At 39.7% G+C, this 18218-nt stretch overlaps 1 protein-coding gene across 18 annotated transcripts in view; it reads left to right on the top strand.

Annotated features, from left to right (window-relative positions):
• The window catches only part of ABI2 (abl interactor 2), a 64845-nt gene that overhangs the window by 39735 nt on the left and 6892 nt on the right, over positions 1-18218 (top strand). For 3 of the 18 annotated variants that reach the window (XM_074548334.1, XM_074548328.1, XM_074548326.1), the window contains 7 exons: positions 4695-4792; positions 5529-5675; positions 6695-6819; positions 7726-7911; positions 10366-10524; positions 14899-14985; positions 15311-15484. In XM_074548334.1, coding sequence (XP_074404435.1) covers positions 4695-4792; positions 5529-5675; positions 6695-6819; positions 7726-7911; positions 10366-10524; positions 14899-14985; positions 15311-15484 — 976 coding nt within the window. The remainder of the gene's footprint in view (positions 1-4694; positions 4793-5528; positions 5676-6694; positions 6820-7725; positions 7912-10365; positions 10525-14898; positions 14986-15310; positions 15485-18218) is intronic. The other 15 variants (XM_074548344.1, XM_074548335.1, XM_074548332.1 and 12 more) reach the window with 7 other exon arrangements.

The raw sequence follows: 18218 nt of genomic DNA, 5'->3' as shown, positions 1-18218 counted from the left end.
TTTCACTTCCCTATAAACTGGTTAATGAGCTGACAAGCAAATGGTTTGATTAGACATGCACAGTAAGTATTTGAGTGGCTGAGCACAGCCTGAAAATAAATTTACTTTGAGGTGGCAGACGGTGGGCCAAAAATCTATTCATCATGTCTGCAGCATTAACAAGATGAAGCAAGGCATGGAAGGGAGTTTTCATTCAGCCTTGGGGTATTTTTTCCCATAATTGGATACCAAATTGCTCAAGAAGGTTGAGGAACTGCCTGAAGGTTCTGAATATAGTCCGTGAAACATCATTGATGGGACACTTTTTCCTACTAGGTTTTGAGCAAAAAATTATTCTTCTGACATCCTGAAAGTTCTAGAAAATACAGTTTGAATTTAAAGCACCACTTAAAAATTTGTTACTTTATCCAGCTTTAGAAGTAGCTCCTCCTGAGGTTTGATTGTGTTGAATAGCTGGTATTCAGGATTTTGGGGGGTAAAACAACCAACCAACCAAAAAGAAACCAACCCCCCAAAAAGCCCAGCTTGCTTGCTTTCTTGCAGGTAAGTGTCTTACATCTGTATAGATACAGGACATAATTGCAAATAGTTTTGCAGTCTCTTGACCAGCTTCCATATCTCACCAGCTATAAATTTCTGTACTTCCTGTTTTGTTTTTTGTTTCTTTGCTTGTGAAAATATTCTCAAGAATTAAACTGAATGGACGACATAATTTATCAGCTTTAGCTGACTTATTTATTTCAGTACAACTTCTTTATACAGTGGAGTGCTAAAGAAATTCAGTATGTTAAATGCCAATAAAAATGTAAGTATTAAGGAAACTCAGTCATATGTAGGACCATAAGATGGTGTTTTGATCATTGCAATCTATGAAGAACTAGATGCCAGAAATAGAAATTGGCCAATTAAGTCTTAATTATTTAAAAAATTAAACTTAAGAGGGTAGCTTCTCTGAGTGCTGTAGTCAGTGCCATATTGTGTCTTGAAGTCATCAGATGGTGCCCTTCTAAAACTGTTGCTCAGTAATAGAAAGTACTGGATGAGGTACTATGGCACCCTTGTGAAACAGAGTGGTCCATAGGGATCCATTTTTACAGTTCATTTTATAGCTGTTACTGTGGGGCTGGATCCCAGAGCATTTTCTAGGCTGTCTTACTCACCAAGCATCTGCTTTTTAGGTAGTTTGTGTAGTTTCTTTCTCAGAAAAACTTCCAATTCCAGCTCCAGTGCTGACAAAGTTACAGCTTTGGTAGAAGATATTTTTCTGTGGTGCATGTGCTTGTTAATTCAGCTATAAAAAGCTTCTGCAAGGTATCCAGTTTAAAAAAAACCAACCAAGATCTCTTGGTGTTCCACAACTTCTGTTGGTAATTTTGGTGGGTTTTTTTTTCTGTGAGAGAGGAAAAAGAATCATTTGAAAAATCCCTGCAGGCATTAGGCACAGACCCTGTGCCCTATTGTCTGTTTACAGGGTTGTCTTCCTGCTTTTACATCAGTCATCTATGGTTTTATCCTGAGCTTTGTGCCCAATTCATTACTGCCTCTCTTGGGTTTTTTTCCCTGTTCTAAACACAGTGGTTGGCTGGTTAACTGAGCAGTTGTGAGCAAAGGCACAGACAGATACTCCTTTATCTTTCTGGTTGCAGGCTCTCTTTTGCTATGCATTTTCTTAAATTGATTTCCAAGACTTAAACTAGAAATCAGCCCCGGCCTGTGGGGCTGAAAGAAACCACTGTCAGACAGATGCATTCCTCTGCTTTCACCCTCTCATTAAATCAGCTGCATCTGGGTAGTTCCAGCTGTGCAGGACCAGGGGAAATGGTATCTGAAACAGTGCAAGTTCTGGCAAGTACCAGCTTACTCCAGAAAAACAATTTTTTAAACTTGACAGCAAATGCAAATATGACCTTGAGTTCTGGTTGTTGCTTCAGATTTTACATGTTTGTAAGAGGGATGTGTGTGGGTGAGAATTTGTGTATGGAAACTGTATTTACAACCAAATGTGCAAAATAGAAAAGGCAATACAATAAAGTTTGGAAGAGAGGGGGCATTAATAGCCTTCCTTCCCCCCCAGTAGAAATTATTATGGGAGGAGACAGCTGTATATATTGCAGTGCTTTAATCTCAATTGCAGTTGGTGCAGTTTTAGATTTTTTTTAGCATCTTGCATGCTTTTATTTCCAAGGATCTGTCCATTTTGATCAGAAGTGTTGAAATTTCTCTTCTGTGATTATTTGGCAGTAAGTCAAAGGGGAAGTTGCACAGGGTTTTTAACTTAGAGTAGCTGATCTTAAAGTCACCAGTCCTGTCAGATTTGAAGACAACCTTGTAAATTCTAATTACTTGCTCTCTGAACAGTTCAATTTCAGTGTTCAAAAGTAATTTCCAGTACCCTGAAACTAAACCTACTGTCAGGAAATCTCCTTATCTTTTAGGTTGGGTTTTTTTAAGGATGGTTTCTTTTTGCTCAGTTCCTGGGCTAGAAACAGGTCATTTATTGTTTGGCCACATTTTCTAAAGCTTTTGTCCCATCCTTTTCAAGGATCTGTGTATTTGCAGTGTTAATGGAAATACCAAGCACTGGAGCTCTGTGTGGCAAGGCGAGTGTTAGCTCCACTTCTGGCTGCACCCAGTGTGATGTTCCAGCATCCTCCGCCTCAGCCATCCTGTCTTTTCATGTAGCCATAGCCCTGGGATGCCTAGAAGTTCATTTTTGTTCTTGCAATCATTGTATATAAAATAATAACATTATTTGTATGAAATATATGTAATTTTATATTGACTTTAAAGTGATAGCCAGTGGTTACATCAGCTCGTCAGAAACAATAGTGTAGCCAGTTAAATCCCCTAAATGGAGTATTCAGGGGCACACAGATTGGTCTGTCATCTAAAGACATCCAAAAGCAGAGGCTGAGTGGGCTCTTTGAAATACAGCAAGTGACAATTCAGTGAGCATTTAATTAAAGTGGATTTTGTTTGTTTGTGGGTTTTTTTTTTTTAAACTCAAATAGGTAGGTGGGTGAAACAGGCATGTTTAATGAAAGAGGAAATACAGGGGGTGCTGCAACTTTAAAAAAAAATTCAGATTTTGCTATTTCTTAAATGTTCCGTGTATAGAATAAAATAAATTTCATTTTACACTTTCCCTTTTCCCTTTAAGTAGTTGTAGTTCAGTGCTTACCTCATCCCTCACTTGAATTAACTTTAGATTTCTTGTTGCTTAGAGTTGGCTTAAAGGACTTTATAATGCTGTGCAACATAATTTTGTCTTAAATTGACATTACAGAGTATTCTTGCACAACTAAATCCAAACATCTGTTTTTGAATCTGACAAAATACCTCTTCCAACGCTTGGGTTTTCTTTTCCTCCCTGCAGATTGAAAATGTGGTAGCACTGGGATTATTTAGAGACAGAGAATCAAGTTTCAGTGGATTAGAATACTGAACGTATTACTCTTTACTCTGTTGTTAATATTTATCAATTCATAAATCTAAACATTGCCAAGGTTTTAAGTGAGTTGTTAGAGTCAAATTTTGAAGGAGTAATCTGCCTTCAATGATGTTTGCAAACACTCCTGAGTGCCTTGATCACGGTTTCATTTTTCTGTGGGAGATGGGGGCAGTAGCCAGGACTCACATTTTAGAAAGAAGAAATGCTGTGAGATGGAGCAGGACAGGAAGAGCAGAGAGAGGGCTGCAAGCACACTTGTTTAGGTTTGCTGAGTATCTCTGTGCCTGAGCAATGGCTCAGGCAGTCGTAAATCTGAGCTGGTTTGTAAGCAGACCGTGTATGATTCCTGTAAGGATGTGTGCATTGAGGGGATTTTGCTTGGCTGGCAAAATACAGGGAAGCAAAATGCACATTGCTAACAATTGTTTACAGTTCCTAGATTAATCAATCAGTCAGGAATGCAAATGAGTTTTTGAAAGAAGTTAGAGTAAATTATTTTATGTAAAATTTACTTCATTAGTATTTTAACCTGACAGAGGGGAAGTGGACAACTGCAGTTATATCACATCACTGCTAAAAATTTTTCTCCCTATTCATTTATTTATAAACTCTGAGATGAAATTGCTACAGATTTAATTGGGGGGGAAAAATACACCTTTGTATTTTTCTCAAAATAGCTTTCTCTGTATGTTTATATGTATGTAACTAATATTTAAAGTAAATATCTTTAAAAGTTCTTATAATCTGTGAAAACATTAAAACATTAATGGATGATATTTATAGGTTACTTTGACTTCTCCATATCTGTATAAATCACATGAGATTGTGGCCTATTAGATAAGCCTTAGTATTTTTAAACAGTATTCAAAAATATTTGTGCAAATTTACCATTCAGTAGTGCCATGTGAAATAACTGCCTTTTTCTCAAAAGATGACTGGGAGGTTCAGCCAAGTTAGGTGCAGTGTCTGTCTGTATTCTCAGAGAGTTAACATTTATGTGATAGCCTGAAGGCAAATTCACTTTTTTGTACAATTTCTAAAAACTATGTAATAAAGAGTCCTTTGAGCACAACTCTTGACTTCTAGCAGAGTGGAAATTGCATATAAAACGCATGGCCTCTCAAGTTTTTTTGTTTGTTGAAACCTTCCCTTCCTTAGAGTTAATTGCTAAAGGCATCTCCGTGTCTCTCCCCTGGACCCTGAGCTCAGTGAAGGCCGTTTTTGTCCCCGTTCTTTCATGCAGGTCAGCACCCAGAACATGAAGATGGGTGGGCTGCCTCGCACAACACCACCCACCCAGAAGCCACCAAGTCCACCCATGTCAGGAAAAGGAACTATTGGGTAAGTGCAGTTACTGAGTGGGTGAACAGAAGGGAAAAGAGGGAAGATTCTTTCTTTTTCTGTAGTGGGAGAGATTTCATAGTTTTATTTTAAGCGTTCACAAAGGTCAAGAGGTGTTACATCTGCATCCTCTCTTACTGATCATGTCTTTGTATGTTAGTGTGCTGCTGCCAGAAGATAGATAGTGGGCATCATCAGCCTTTCCCAACAGGAACCTTCTTCTCAGTGCCGAACACTTAAAATTACATACTGTAGAGTAAAATGTCCTTAGCTGTGGTTTTCACAGGTGGTGCTAAACAACTGAAAATGAGTGCATGGCACTGCTTGTTATTTGTGTTTTGCTTGATGAAAGTAATTTTGTGCAAAGTTTATGAACCTGATTTTATAAACCTGAAGTTTATAACCTGATGTTTTATAATGAATATATAATATATAATGAATGCTGTTTGCTGGTGTGTTTTAATGTATATACATACAGAACATGGTGCCGCTTTATTTTAATGCAAGAAAATGGCTTACCTTCAAAACAAGGACGGGATGTGGAACACAGAGTTTACTGATAGGAAGACTGAAGTACCACAAGAATATCCTTAATTGCAAAATAAGTACTGCAAAGTGATAGATGAAGCCCAGTTTTAGGCTCACGTTCCCGATCAGTGTGTAGCTGTGTTTGAGTGAGAAGTGCGTGTTGTGTGCGCTCCCCTAACGGGCTTGTGGCTGTGCTTGTGCCGTGCAGGCGGCACTCCCCGTACCGCACGCTGGAGCCGGTGCGGCCCCCGGTGGTGCCCAACGATTACGTGCCGAGCCCGACGCGCACCATGGCCCCGGCCCAGCAGAGCCCCGTCAGAACGGCCTCGGTCAACCAGCGCAACCGCACCTACAGGTACCGGCCCGGCCTCTTCCTGCCCGGGGGCAGAGCTGCTGTGCCCAACTGCGAGCCCACCTGCGCCTCCCTCGTTCACCCTGTGCGCCGGCAGCCTCCGGGGCGTGATGAGAATGAGCGCTAATCAAACTGGAATAGGAATCGTGTTACGATTATTCACTTAATCCCCTCTTCACCTCTGTTTTAGTGATCTCACTTAGAGTACTTAATGAATTGCTAAGATTGTGAAGTCCTTCAAGGAGGTAGATCATGATGCTACTTTACTAAGTGATTACTAAACAGGGGGAAGACTTTGTACACAGCTTGCTCTCTACATGTTGAAGGGCTGCTTAGATGCTTATACTTGACATTTGGGAACAGTCTTTGATGTTTATAGATTGAATAGCTGAAATAGTGTTTTGGGGATATTGGCATAGTGTTTTGGGGATATTGATAACTTCAAACATAGAATAAGGCTGAACTGCATTGCCAGGGGCTCTGCAGAAGACTAGTTTTTTTTCTAGGATAATTAGTTTCACGATGTGATTAGAGCTAAATACTTTCCTTGAAATATTTACTTTTTAAACATTATAAGTTCTTGAGGATGGTTAAACAAGTGGACTTAAAAAGATAAGAAATCTGAATTTTACTATCTTACAACCTTTAGGCTTTAGTAGTCTCATATGAAAGCATACAAATCACAGTCTAAGCACTCATAAGTTTTAAAGTTATAGGAAAAAGGTCTTTAATTCCTCTGTAGGGGCTTAACAATCCTGGCATGATGTGCTTTGAACAAGTTTCTGGAAGTGTTTCATTTTTGGCCAAGTTCACTAAGGCTAACTTACTGAAAAAAGATCCCTCTTGTGCTGTAGTCACAGTGGAGAGTTAAAGGAATGCCCAGCTTTGTAGAGATTTATATTATCCTTGTTGCTTTTCTCTTGTTCCCTGTTCCCTGGTTTGGTAAGATGCTCTGTGAGGGATCTTATGTTTCAGCAAGAGCAGCATCATATTCATTCCCTGGTTCCTTTGGCTTCTTACAGCAGCAGTGGCAGTAGTGGGGGAAGCCACCCAAGCAGTCGGAGCAGCAGTCGAGAGAACAGTGGCAGTGGAAGTGTGGGTGTTCCCATTGCTGTTCCCACACCATCTCCTCCTAGTGTCTATCCAGGTAAATGGAAACTTCTTGTTCCACTTTCTGCCTCATTGTTTACCTTGAGCATTTGCAGTTTCCTAAACTTGAAGGGAAGCCCAGAGTTCACTGCTATTGATAATATGAGTTTGAATCAAGTAGTGTCTTCTCTGAGAGTGTCTGATGTGCTGCAATGTTCCTTTTATGTATTAATTTGTTTATCAGAATTTTTTGCCTGGCTGCCTGCATGTGACAAGGTAGGACACAGCACCTTTTTTAGTGGGCTGAGGGACACTTCTCCCTTGTCCTTTTAAGCAAATAAATGTTTTTTCATTGGCTGTTTATGCAGACACACAGAAGCATGTTTTTAGAAAATTAGATTGAATGAGAGGCAGGCACAGAGTAAATATTGAGTACATCAATGCAAGCCTGAATTGTCACAAAGAGATACTTGCTCAATGTAATGGCCCCAGACTTTCCAGAAGCAGGAGGTGTTATTAGTACTTCTTTTTCCTTTGCTCAACCTTTTCAGTGAAGAGGAGCCTGTAGTTGTCTTGCAGAGAAGTACATGATGCTTCTGAAACAAAGAGCTGGAAATTTTTTTGTTTCCTCTTTATATTCTGATTTATGGCTAAAGACAGCCATGCTAGAGATTGGAGCATAAATAACACAATGCAAAGACATCTTTCAAAAGTAATACTTTTCACTGAAAAGTTTTGGGTTGTGTTCCCTTCAGACCTGGAAAGAAGTCTTTTTGCTTGACCCTCATTTACCATCTACACAGGAATGAGCCTTTCTTTAACAGCTCCATTGTTTTCTCATCTGCTGCATTCTGAAATACTGTGCAGCTAATAAATAGCTAACACTGAATAGTCAGAGGCTTTCTCTAATCCTTGCTAACATATCTCCTTATTAACTCCACCTCTTCCTCCTCTTTTCACTCAGCCCCTGCTGGCTCAGCTGGCACTTCTCCCCTTCCTGCTACCTCTGCTCCTGCCCCCACTCCTCCTGCTCCTCCTGCCCCTTCCTCCGCTGCCCCAGATGCTGCTGCTGCTGCTGCAGGAGCTCAGCCCCTTGCTGATGGCTTCACCTCTCCAACTCCCCCTGCTGTTTCTTCCACACCCTCTGCAGGTGAGTGTCTGCTCCAGCTGCTGGGCAGATGAACCCAGATGTGATCGTGATCCAAGGCTTTGCAAAGTTACTTCAGCAGCTGTGATTCATAATTTAAAAAAAGTTCAATTATTACTAGAAAATATCTGCTAATACCCAACTATAAGGTCATGGTTACAGTGGACAGTTCAAGGTGTTCTGATTTTTTTAACAGCTATAATTTTATTATTTTTACATTTATGTAATTCACTAAATCATAATTTTATTTCTTTTTGGATTCTGAGAACCTCATAGAATAATTATGTTTGGCAGGAACCAGTACTGATAGTTCTGGGTCTTATTATTCTCTTTCATAAATGCAATTTTTAAAAAGTGCATCTAGCAAAGTGTAATTTATGTAACTGGTTTCTTCAATGTCGTCAAATGACAAGTCTCCCTTTAATGAACTGATGAAAAGGGCCGGGTTTCTGTGTCCAGTATTAGTAAAATACAAATTTTTATTATACAGACTACTACTAAGGCATTTTGTTTTCATATGTGGTACTTAGGGTGTATATTGCAACTTTCTTTTTTTTTAGTGCTACACTTTTCATTTTCTCATGTGCTGAAGTTGCAGAGTGTAGCACTTAGCAACCATAATACTGTCCTGTATCACCTTTTGATGAGGAGATTGCAGTGTGAAGATCTCCTTCAGCCAGCCAAATTCATGTGTAGCTACCTGCATGCTTTGCTGCTTTACATTATGGTGGAAGCTGCTTAAAGGGGAGGGAGTTGCTTTGTGGGTTTATTAGTGGTCATCTCTTGGTAAAAATTGTACCAGGTTCCAGAAGCACTCTTGAAATTGCCTGTAGTTTAAAGGGCTGGTGCTCATATAAAGTTAGAAGATATTTCCACTAGAATCCTTAACTGTGACCAGAAGTTTCTAAAGGGTGATGAATTTTGATCTGAGATGATCATGATGTCTAAACTACTTTCATGAAGATGAGCTGTGGCATATGGAGCCCCAATCAATTTTCCGTTTTGATGCGCTGTCAGTATCCCAGTTCTTAAGCCATGTTGCTCCTATATTTTTAACAAGTCAAAATCAAGCAAAGATTAATATTTTAATGACTGTAAATTCAGAATTTCATAAGAGAAATTTCACCTTCGTTACTATTTCTAAGATCTTTTGTTTCCCTGTTTTATTAGTGAGGTTTGTCTGAAATAAAGTTTTTTAAGAGTGATAGGTCACCACTTATGAAGTCATAGCTTTTGGTCCTAAAAAACCTCTTAGCCCTCTCCCCTCTCTTCTCTCCAATTACCACCAATTTCTGCAAGTGAATTAAGTAACAGAGAGAGAGACACACACACATTGAAAAGACACATCAGAAAAAATGAGAAAAAGCCTTTATAGAATGGATTCTTTCTTAGCTGTAATAAGTGCATTTTTTAATATGGTACACCACATTATTGGTACAAAGCAGAGGGAATGTGACACTGTAGTTCAGGCATTTGCTCTTACAAGCAAGTAACAGAGCAAGCAACTTGTATATTTATTTACTGACCTAGCAAGAAGTTGTGCAAAGCAAGCAAAACACATAATGAAGAACAGTACAAGTGTTTAAAAATTTGTACCTTCTTTTGTTCTGTTTCGCTGTTTACTTCTCAACCATAGTGACCATCCCTTCTTCCCTTGTTTTCTTGCAAACTCTCAAATTTGCTTCTAGGACAAATGGTAGAGGCAGAATAGTTTGTGGGGTGTAATACTGCATATAGGAATAACAAATCCAGCTTACTGTTGTATGCAGTATAAAATCCAGAGAATTTTATGTGAGCACAGAAGATACCTTGCTTCATTTATTGCTTGCTGGGAGTCATGATCAGTGTCTTGAATACAGAAAGTAAAGAAAATGCAGAGTAAGTTTCTGAGGAGTTGTTTTAATTGACAGCTCCCTTGAAGAGGGTCTTCTAGTTTGACTTCATTTATTCCATCCTTCAAGCAGTTTCTAACATTCTTATCTCCCCAGATGTTTCTCTGAATATCTTCTAAGTGGCACTAAGATAGGTAGTACTGTGTTTTTCAGTTACAAAGGGTTAAGAGCTTTGGATCCTGGAAATGGCCTGCAGTTATTTTTTACATGTATGTTCCTTAATTGTGGAACACTAGCGTTTTGTGGAGTTTTTTGCAGGTTCAGAAATAACTAAATTCACAAGAAGTTATTGTAATACATTATTTAACATAAATAACCAGATATTATTTTCTTTCATTTTGAGGATTCGTAGCTTAAAAACCTTTGTATTTTCCCACTGGCTTTTGTAGGCAGTTGGGAGAGTTATGTTTTGCATTGCTCTTGAGACATTTGGTGTCCTGCCAGTCTGACAGCTGATTGAAAAGGTTTCTGCTGCTTTATTCTAACTTTGAGATGGAGTGCGGGTGGAGAGAAGGCCGGCAGGCACCGTTCTCCTCTTTGCTAAGGCAGTGTGTGTGTGCCCCAGGTCACCCGGTTCAGTTCTACAGCATGAACAGGCCCGCGGCCCGGCACACGCCCCCCACCATCGGGGGCTCCCTGCCCTACCGGCGCCCGCCTTCCATCACGTCACAGAGCAGCCTTCAGAACCAGATCAACGGGGGCCCCTTCTACAGCCAGAACCCAGGTAAGGACCTCGGGCTGCGCCACTCATCTCTGCCGTCCTGAGCACGGTGACCTGCAGCTCCCTGGAGTTTTATGTTCTGTCTCCATTGCACATCTTGCACTTTCAGTTGCTGGTAGCTGTGCCCAAGCTGCAGTGCAAGTGCACAGTGTTCAGCTTTCATTATGGCAAGCATCTTAAAAAATGCTGGCTTTGTTGCCAAATAATTTACCTTTGATGTCACAGTCCCTATCAGACAAGCTTTAGTCCTTGACTACACCATGTGCCATGGACCTACTTTGGTGTGGGATGGGTGTTTGATTTTGCACCAGAATGCTGATTCTTCATTAATCAGTCTTTATCTTGTGTGCCTTTTCCTTCTGGGTAATGTACAGTTCAAGCAGTTGTACTTGTTACACCGGGGTAGGCATTGGATACCTTGGAGACACCAGTGTGTTTGGGTGCTGTGTCATCTGCTGAGCCTACAGGTGATGTTATTTTATGGGTGACCTCACCAGGGAGTGAGTGTCCTGTGTGTCAGCACAGCACAGTAGCCTTTTACCTAAGGAGTCCTTCTTCCTGTGCTTCTGATGGGACCAGGAGGGTTTTATACCAGATCAGGGGAGAGTTTCTCTTTTGACAAAGCTACAGAAAGATGCAGGAGACACACTGGTTTCTTGTCAGGAAATGCCCTATTACTAGCAAAATTGAATGTTGACTTGAAAGTACTACAGTATGTTGGTGTTTTGTGGTGGTGGAATTTGAAAGGGGTGTGTGTATGGCTTGGTTGGTTGCTTTTGTTTTTTTGGGGGTTTTTTGTTTCATTTTTGTGGGGGTTTTTTGTTTTGTGTTTTGGTTTAGGGTTTTTTTTTTTGGTTGGTTGGTTCTTGGTTGGTTTGGTTGTTTTTTTTAAATTGAGCATTGAACTTGGAATTAGGTCAAATGCTCCAATCTGCGTTTAAGGGGTTTGATCAGGTTTGGCTGTTACTGTTTGTGAGCTACCCTGCAGGGTGAGCTGAGCTTGAGATGGAAATCAATGGTCCTGCTGGGCACAGGGAAGTGGAGGAATTTGTGAGGCTAAATTGTAGCCCAGTTGCCTGAAATAGGTCATATTTTCTAAGCACATTATGTGCATATTGAAGGCTGAAGGGGGAATAGGCAAGAAAGAAAGAAAGGGTAATAGCAACAATAGAAACCTTTCAGGATTACAATAAAGCAATTTTTGCAATAAAGACGATTTTCAGTATATCCAGAGAGTTTTTGACGACTGCTGTGCATTTTTTGCTTCAGCAAAGGGATAATTCTCTGCAAGTTGCCATTACATTGTTAATAGGTAATCATAGAAGATGCCAAATAGACTTAAAATAAATTGCATAACCACAGTTGTCTGTGTATCCAGAAAGAAGGTAATGATTATGGTGATTAGTCATTTGAACTGCAAATCACAAACAAAATACTTCAGTTATACTGGCACATCTGAGACAAAATAAATAAGCAGTTGTAGTAGGAGACTTTCTTTTAATATACCAGCAGAATACAGAATTTATTGGCCTTGCAGTTACACTCAACCAAGGTTTTTTTGGAGTTCACCTTGAAAGGAGAGGATGCTGAAGCATGCATAATTGATGAGCCCTAAGAACAGAGGCACTGTTGTGTCTGGAAGAAGCAGGTTCAGTAGTGACGGGACAGAGGCCACAATTTTTTCTCAGCATTCCTGAAGAGAAGTGGAAAACAAGAAGGGAAAGAAAGACCTTACAAGAGTCAGAGGAGGGTGCCAGCTATGGCTTTTTTGTTGTTAGTAGGCTGTTTGGCAATAACCCAGTACTGTTATTTCCATTGCCATTTTTTAAAATGGTGGCCTAGTCATGTTTGTTTATTCACTTGACAGGAGCATGAAAGGTACTTGCATTGCCCTGTTAAAAGATATTTCACGATAATAAAATTTTTCTGCTTTGTGATGAGACCTTTTTAGCAACTGAAAAGAAAATATTAAGAAATGCAGACTGGGGATGATCTCAGCATATGTCTGTCCCAAAGTCACTCTTGCCAGCCAAGCCACTGAACAAGTGCTTTAACATTGCAATTTGGATATCATTATCTAAGCACTGTGGAGCTCAGCACAGGCTAAAAACTGGGTGGGAGAATCTGGGCAGGCATTGAGATGGTGGTTGCACCCCACCCCATCTGTACAGCTGAGTTCTGACCAGTCTGAAGCAGCCTAGTGGAAGGTGCTCTTGAGCATTTCTGAATTAATTTGCAGCAACTGTGTATTAAATCTATTAGTGGTCAGTATGGAAGGAAGATGGGAAAGAACATTTAAGATGATGTTTATACAGCAGAGGTAAAGGTCTTCTGATGCATTTAATTTAAAAAAAAAACCTAATTAAATACTTATTGTATTGCCTCTTAGAGGTCAGAACTAGAGTCATGATATAGCATATAGAGACAATATTGTGATAGTCCCTGCACAGTGCAAGGACTGAAGCACAAATGGAGGGGTTAAGATACTCAGGGAACGATGTCAGCTAGTGTTAGCATCACCATTGGGATTAAACTGCACAACCCAAACTGAACCTGGGAATTTTTTTGGATTTGCTTGGCATGCTTGTCTAGAGTGATTTATTTTTCTCCATTGAAAGCCTTGTTACTTCTTTCAAAGAAATATATATAGCTCATGAACAAAGTACACTGAAGAGAGCAAGGAAACTGGAGCTACTCTCCTATGATAGCTATGGATTGTATGAATCCATATGATGTTGAATGGAGGAATCAGTTTGAAATGAAACACTTTTCTACTGTATATAATTGAAAAAGTAGGGACAAGGATGCTGAATTGATGAATATTACTGCTTTTCAGTAGGACTTTAAATTTGAGTTCCCTTTTTCTGCTTTGAAAAAGTGCAAGACCAAATCTTTTCACAGCAATCATGGTTACACTTGAAGGAATAAATACTCTGAGGTCACATCATTTGAGTCAAAGGAACTGTAATCAGAAATACATTTCTGTTTTTTCTCAAGAGATATCAGTTAAATGGTGAGATAATGGAACTTACTTTATATGGAGGTACTTTTGCAACAAAAAGGATGATTGCTGTTAGTCTTTTCGTTCATGCTGTGTGGCTCTGAAAGAAATGTGAATGTGAGTGATAGAAGAAATTCAAAGCACTTAAGATGTTACTGGAATGAGCAAACAGAAGAAATTTTGAGGCACAAGTTGTTAATGCTGGAGAACTCTTTTCTCTTGCTATGATTATGTGAATTAATTCTGAAAAATGTTACATCATACCCTGTCAGTTTTCTTACTACCTCTGGAATTAGCCTGAAATTTCTTTTGTTCTGTCTGGTAGCTAAATAAATAGTACTGGTATATGAAGTATAGACTTCTGTTTCCCCTTAATCCCTTTGGACATGATTAAATGTTTTTTGTATGCCACATACTAACAAGAAATGTATTATTTGTGCTTCTCCTAAGGTGTGCTGTCTGAAAAATCGTCTTGCAGCTTGCCTAAAGAATTGTGCTGCATTATTCAAAGTGATACTAAAGTCTCGTAAAACTAGTTAGCTGATGTTTTAACTAGGTAACTGAAACTAGCATTCCAGGCTTCAACCACAGTTCAGCATTACAGCATTTGCAACTGGCTGAAAGCATCTTCTTTAACTGGGAATTCACATATATTGTACAAAGCAGCTCTTATTGTACAAAGAGAGCCCTTCTGGTACCAGTGAAAGGGCTGTTCAGAGTTCAGTGCAGAGAAGTCAGGTGGGGAGGAAATCAGGCAGCACATCTGGAATAGGCTCTGTGGTTTGGCAGCAGCACAGTGTGCTCTGTTCTGTCAATAAGATCAGAAGTGTTGCATCTTTCAGATCTGCACAGTTCTCAAAAGGCATCTTTTTCTGTTTTGTCTGAAATAGCTGCCTCATTCAATAGGGCTTTTGGCCTACATCTTGGAAAAAAAAAGAGGTATATCCATTTTCATTACTAGGGATTCATGGATGCCGTTAGTCACCTCTATAAATATCAATTAGATTTGAGGAGGATTATAGGCAGAGTCCTCTTGATACATTTTTTAGGTCTGCCCATAAAGTGCTATATTCTGTAGTAAGAAACTTTATCTTAAGGGAATCTCATAGTCAAATCAGAAAAATGCTTCAGCATGGATTGTTAATGTTATGAAAAAGAGCTGGATTGGAAATTTTAAAAATAGAGAAATATTTTTGAAGAAAGGATTAGGAATAGGCTTAAACCACCTGAACCATTTTTCTTTAAATGTCAGTCTTTTTATCTCAGCTTCTTAGCAGCCTGCTGCACTGTCTGAGTGGTGGTGATGTCTACTTTCCTGTTTGCTGCTTTGTTGTGTTTCTAACTGGATGCCTCTCTCTTTTTAATTTCTGTGGCAGCATCCCTTGCTCCTCCTCCCCCCTCCATCCTACAGGTAACTCCACAGTTACCACTAATGGGATTTGTGGCCAGAGTTCAAGAAAACAGTAAGTTTGCTGCTTCCTTGTGCAATGTTTTATTACTGGATGTGGCTTTTGGATTGAGTTGATGAAAGATTTATCTGTATATAGCCAGAATTCTGCATTCTCTATTGCCTCTGCAAGTTTGTCTAAAATTGTAAAGGGCGGGAAAAAGAAATAATCTTATTGGAGGTACCTGGCCATTCCTTCTCTGAATTTTCCTGTCTCTAGTGTATTTTCACAAGTTACAATTGTTGGTCCCCCTTCCATTAATTGGGCTAGAGGGTATTACTTGAAGCAGCTGCCGTGGCTGTAGAGACATTTTCATGTTTGTGCTGTTCCTTCTGCTCAGTTTCAGATACTCCTCCCCCGCCTCCGCCCGTGGACGAGGCGGTGTTTGATGAGTCTCCGCCTCCACCCCCACCTCCCGAGGATTACGAGGAGGAGGAAGCAGCTGTGGTGGAGTACAGCGATCCCTATGCTGAGGAGGACCCTCCCTGGGCACCCAGGACATACTTAGAAAAGGGTAGGTTTGGAGCTGGAAGAGACAGTAGGGTTGGATTTGTAACAACTTTTTGTGTGTGTTCCTGCCCTCCTGCTTTTCATGGAGTCTGCCCACACTCCCTCATGCCAGAGTTTGGTATGACAGCATTTTAGTCAACAGCAAAAGCGAAAGAAGAGGCCCTGATGTGTGTTTATAGTGTCTCTCATAGTAATGCACGGTGGAGTGTGCACATGCCTCAAGAAACACCTTTCTATTTGAGGAAATAATGATGTTTGAATGATAGTTCTGTTCTGCTTTCCCGTGGGAGCTTGGGAACTTAAAATGGTTTATGTAGGTGCATATAGACATGTACCTGTTCCATCTCACATGGGACAGCAAAACTGTAAATGAGAGTCTTTAAAGATAAGCTGGACTAAATTGGCTTTTAATCAAAAAATGTTTCCTGTGGAGAACAAAAGTATAAGAAGCCAAACATTGTCTCTATTGATGTAGAGACACATGCAAAAACATAATTTTGATCTGTATTTTTAAAACTAGATGACCAAAACATTGAAAAGGTTGGTGTGTTTTTAGAAGCACTTTTAAAAGTAGTAGAAAATACAATTGCTTTCAGCATATGAAGAACTGTTAAATAGTATTTTTAGGATACCAGAAAAAATGAGATATTGACATAGATGTGGATTCTGTTGTATTACATGAATGTCTCTACTTAGCCCATGTCTTGAGATTTGACTGCTTTGCTGGAATTGGGAGAGAAGTGCTTGGTTGTGAGTTTTTCCTAGCAAGCTTTGAAGCTTTAAAATTAATGAGAAACCTTATACTAAAAGAGGACTTTAATACTCAAAAAATTGTATACTTATACTGCTGGGAATTAAAATGCTTTATTCAGCAAAATAATTTATCCTGTGGCAACTCCTTAAGTTCCTATAAATAGTATTCTGCTGCACATGATTCAAAGTGGACAAAATAGATGAAAGTAAGTAGCTCTTCCAACACATTTACCCCCAGTAAGTAGAATTCCCAGTTCTTAGGATTTGTACTTTTACTTTTGATATGACCATTCTCCTATTTAGGTTCATAAGAGAGCACTTTTATAGGGTTAGGGTAGATGACCTTTGCAACAGAAGCTGGGACACCAAAGAGGTGTCAAATACAAGAGAGTTGCTGTATGCTGGAATGGGATTCAATATGACCCCATTCTGTAGAGGGTCAAACAGTGTGGGAGGTTTAACATTTAACCTTTAACATGAAGAGCTGAGGATGGAGCCTGCAGCTGAGCATGGATGTGAGTAGCAGATGCATTTGGAACAGATGGAGAAATTGTTCAGTAGGCTGTAGCTCCTGGGGATGCTGAACTTGAGGACACTGCCCACGTGACTGTAATAGCAACAGCCAACCTGCAGTGTCCATTGAGCTCTGTGGCTGGACATGTGGCAGGAAAAAATAAGAAAATGATCTGGCTCTGCAAATCAAGTGAATGGAAATGGGTATCCATAAGGAAAAATTGCACTTTCACCACTTAGAGAAAGTGTGTTCACAGATTCCAGTTGGCTAATCAGCCTAGCCTACATTTGTGGTCAGTTGGATATAACAGAGTTCAGCCAAAATCTGTGATTGTTGAAGAACCAAAGATCACTCATTGGAAGAATATCACCCTAAATGAGTAATTCTGTTTTTTATAACTGCATTGAAACACATTCAGACAGAAACCAAAAGAAGCCCTGGCTTAGGCTGACAGGGCAGGATGCCACCTCCTGAGTCACTGTTGCTGCTTCCTGTCTCATCTGGAGCCTTTCTTGCAATGCTGGCCTGGCCTCCTCATAACTCAGGGCATGTGACAAGCTCACAGCTTGAACTGATGGGACTACAGACTGAGGGATTAAACAGCCTTTTAGAGAGAGGACTGTTGCCAGTACACAAATAACATCCTGGAGGAAGCAGTGGTGATGTAAAAGCAAAACCAGGCTTCAGGTAAATTTTATGAGGCTTAACAAGAAGCAAGTTTTCTTCACAAATTTAAGGAAGAGTTTCCTTCTTGAGATCATGAAATATTGAATCCATTCAGTATCCAAAGGAACTAGAGTACAAAAAGTTAGAAAGAGTTCAAAAGTTAGAAAGAAAGGAATTGGAAGTTACCATGGTCCTTGAATGATAATGATGATTATTATTGTCGTGAAGAGAATGAAGAAAAATAGCACAGTGACTCGAGGAAGAAATTTCAAAACCCTTAGGAATTTTGAAGGACTTAAATTGCATGGATCAGATGTTCATACACTTGTTTTTCAGCTAAAATCATACTTGTTTCTCCATTGGTGTTTTGTTTGCTTAAAATGATATGTCTAAAACTGCACAGAATAAGTTATTTAACAACTGCTGGCACAATAGTTGAGCTAACAATGTGTGTTTTCAAAGAATGCTCTAGTCACAGGATAAAAAAAATTCTTCGCATACTCTGATTTTCCACAGGGATTGATCTGTCTATTTTATAATCTCTTCTGGATCCAGGTTTCCCTAGTGTTGGTTTGTGTTGATTCCTTTGCTCCCTCAAAAAGGGAAATGACCTCTTTTCTTTTGGAAAGAATGATGAGTTTAGTAGGACTCTTGGACAGTAGTTTTATGAACACATGCTGTTAATTTTTAATCCTTGCTTTAGTTTAGAGTATCTTTCCACCTATCCCCAGCACAATATTTTAGAATCCCTATCCAGCATACTTTTTTTTTTCCTTAGTGGCAGCACTGCATGTGTCATTGCCAA

The sequence above is a fragment of the Zonotrichia albicollis genome, chromosome 10 (assembly GCF_047830755.1).
Source record: "Zonotrichia albicollis isolate bZonAlb1 chromosome 10, bZonAlb1.hap1, whole genome shotgun sequence".
NCBI lineage: Eukaryota > Metazoa > Chordata > Aves > Passeriformes > Passerellidae > Zonotrichia > Zonotrichia albicollis.
This window is presented reverse-complemented; position numbering and strand designations above follow the sequence as displayed.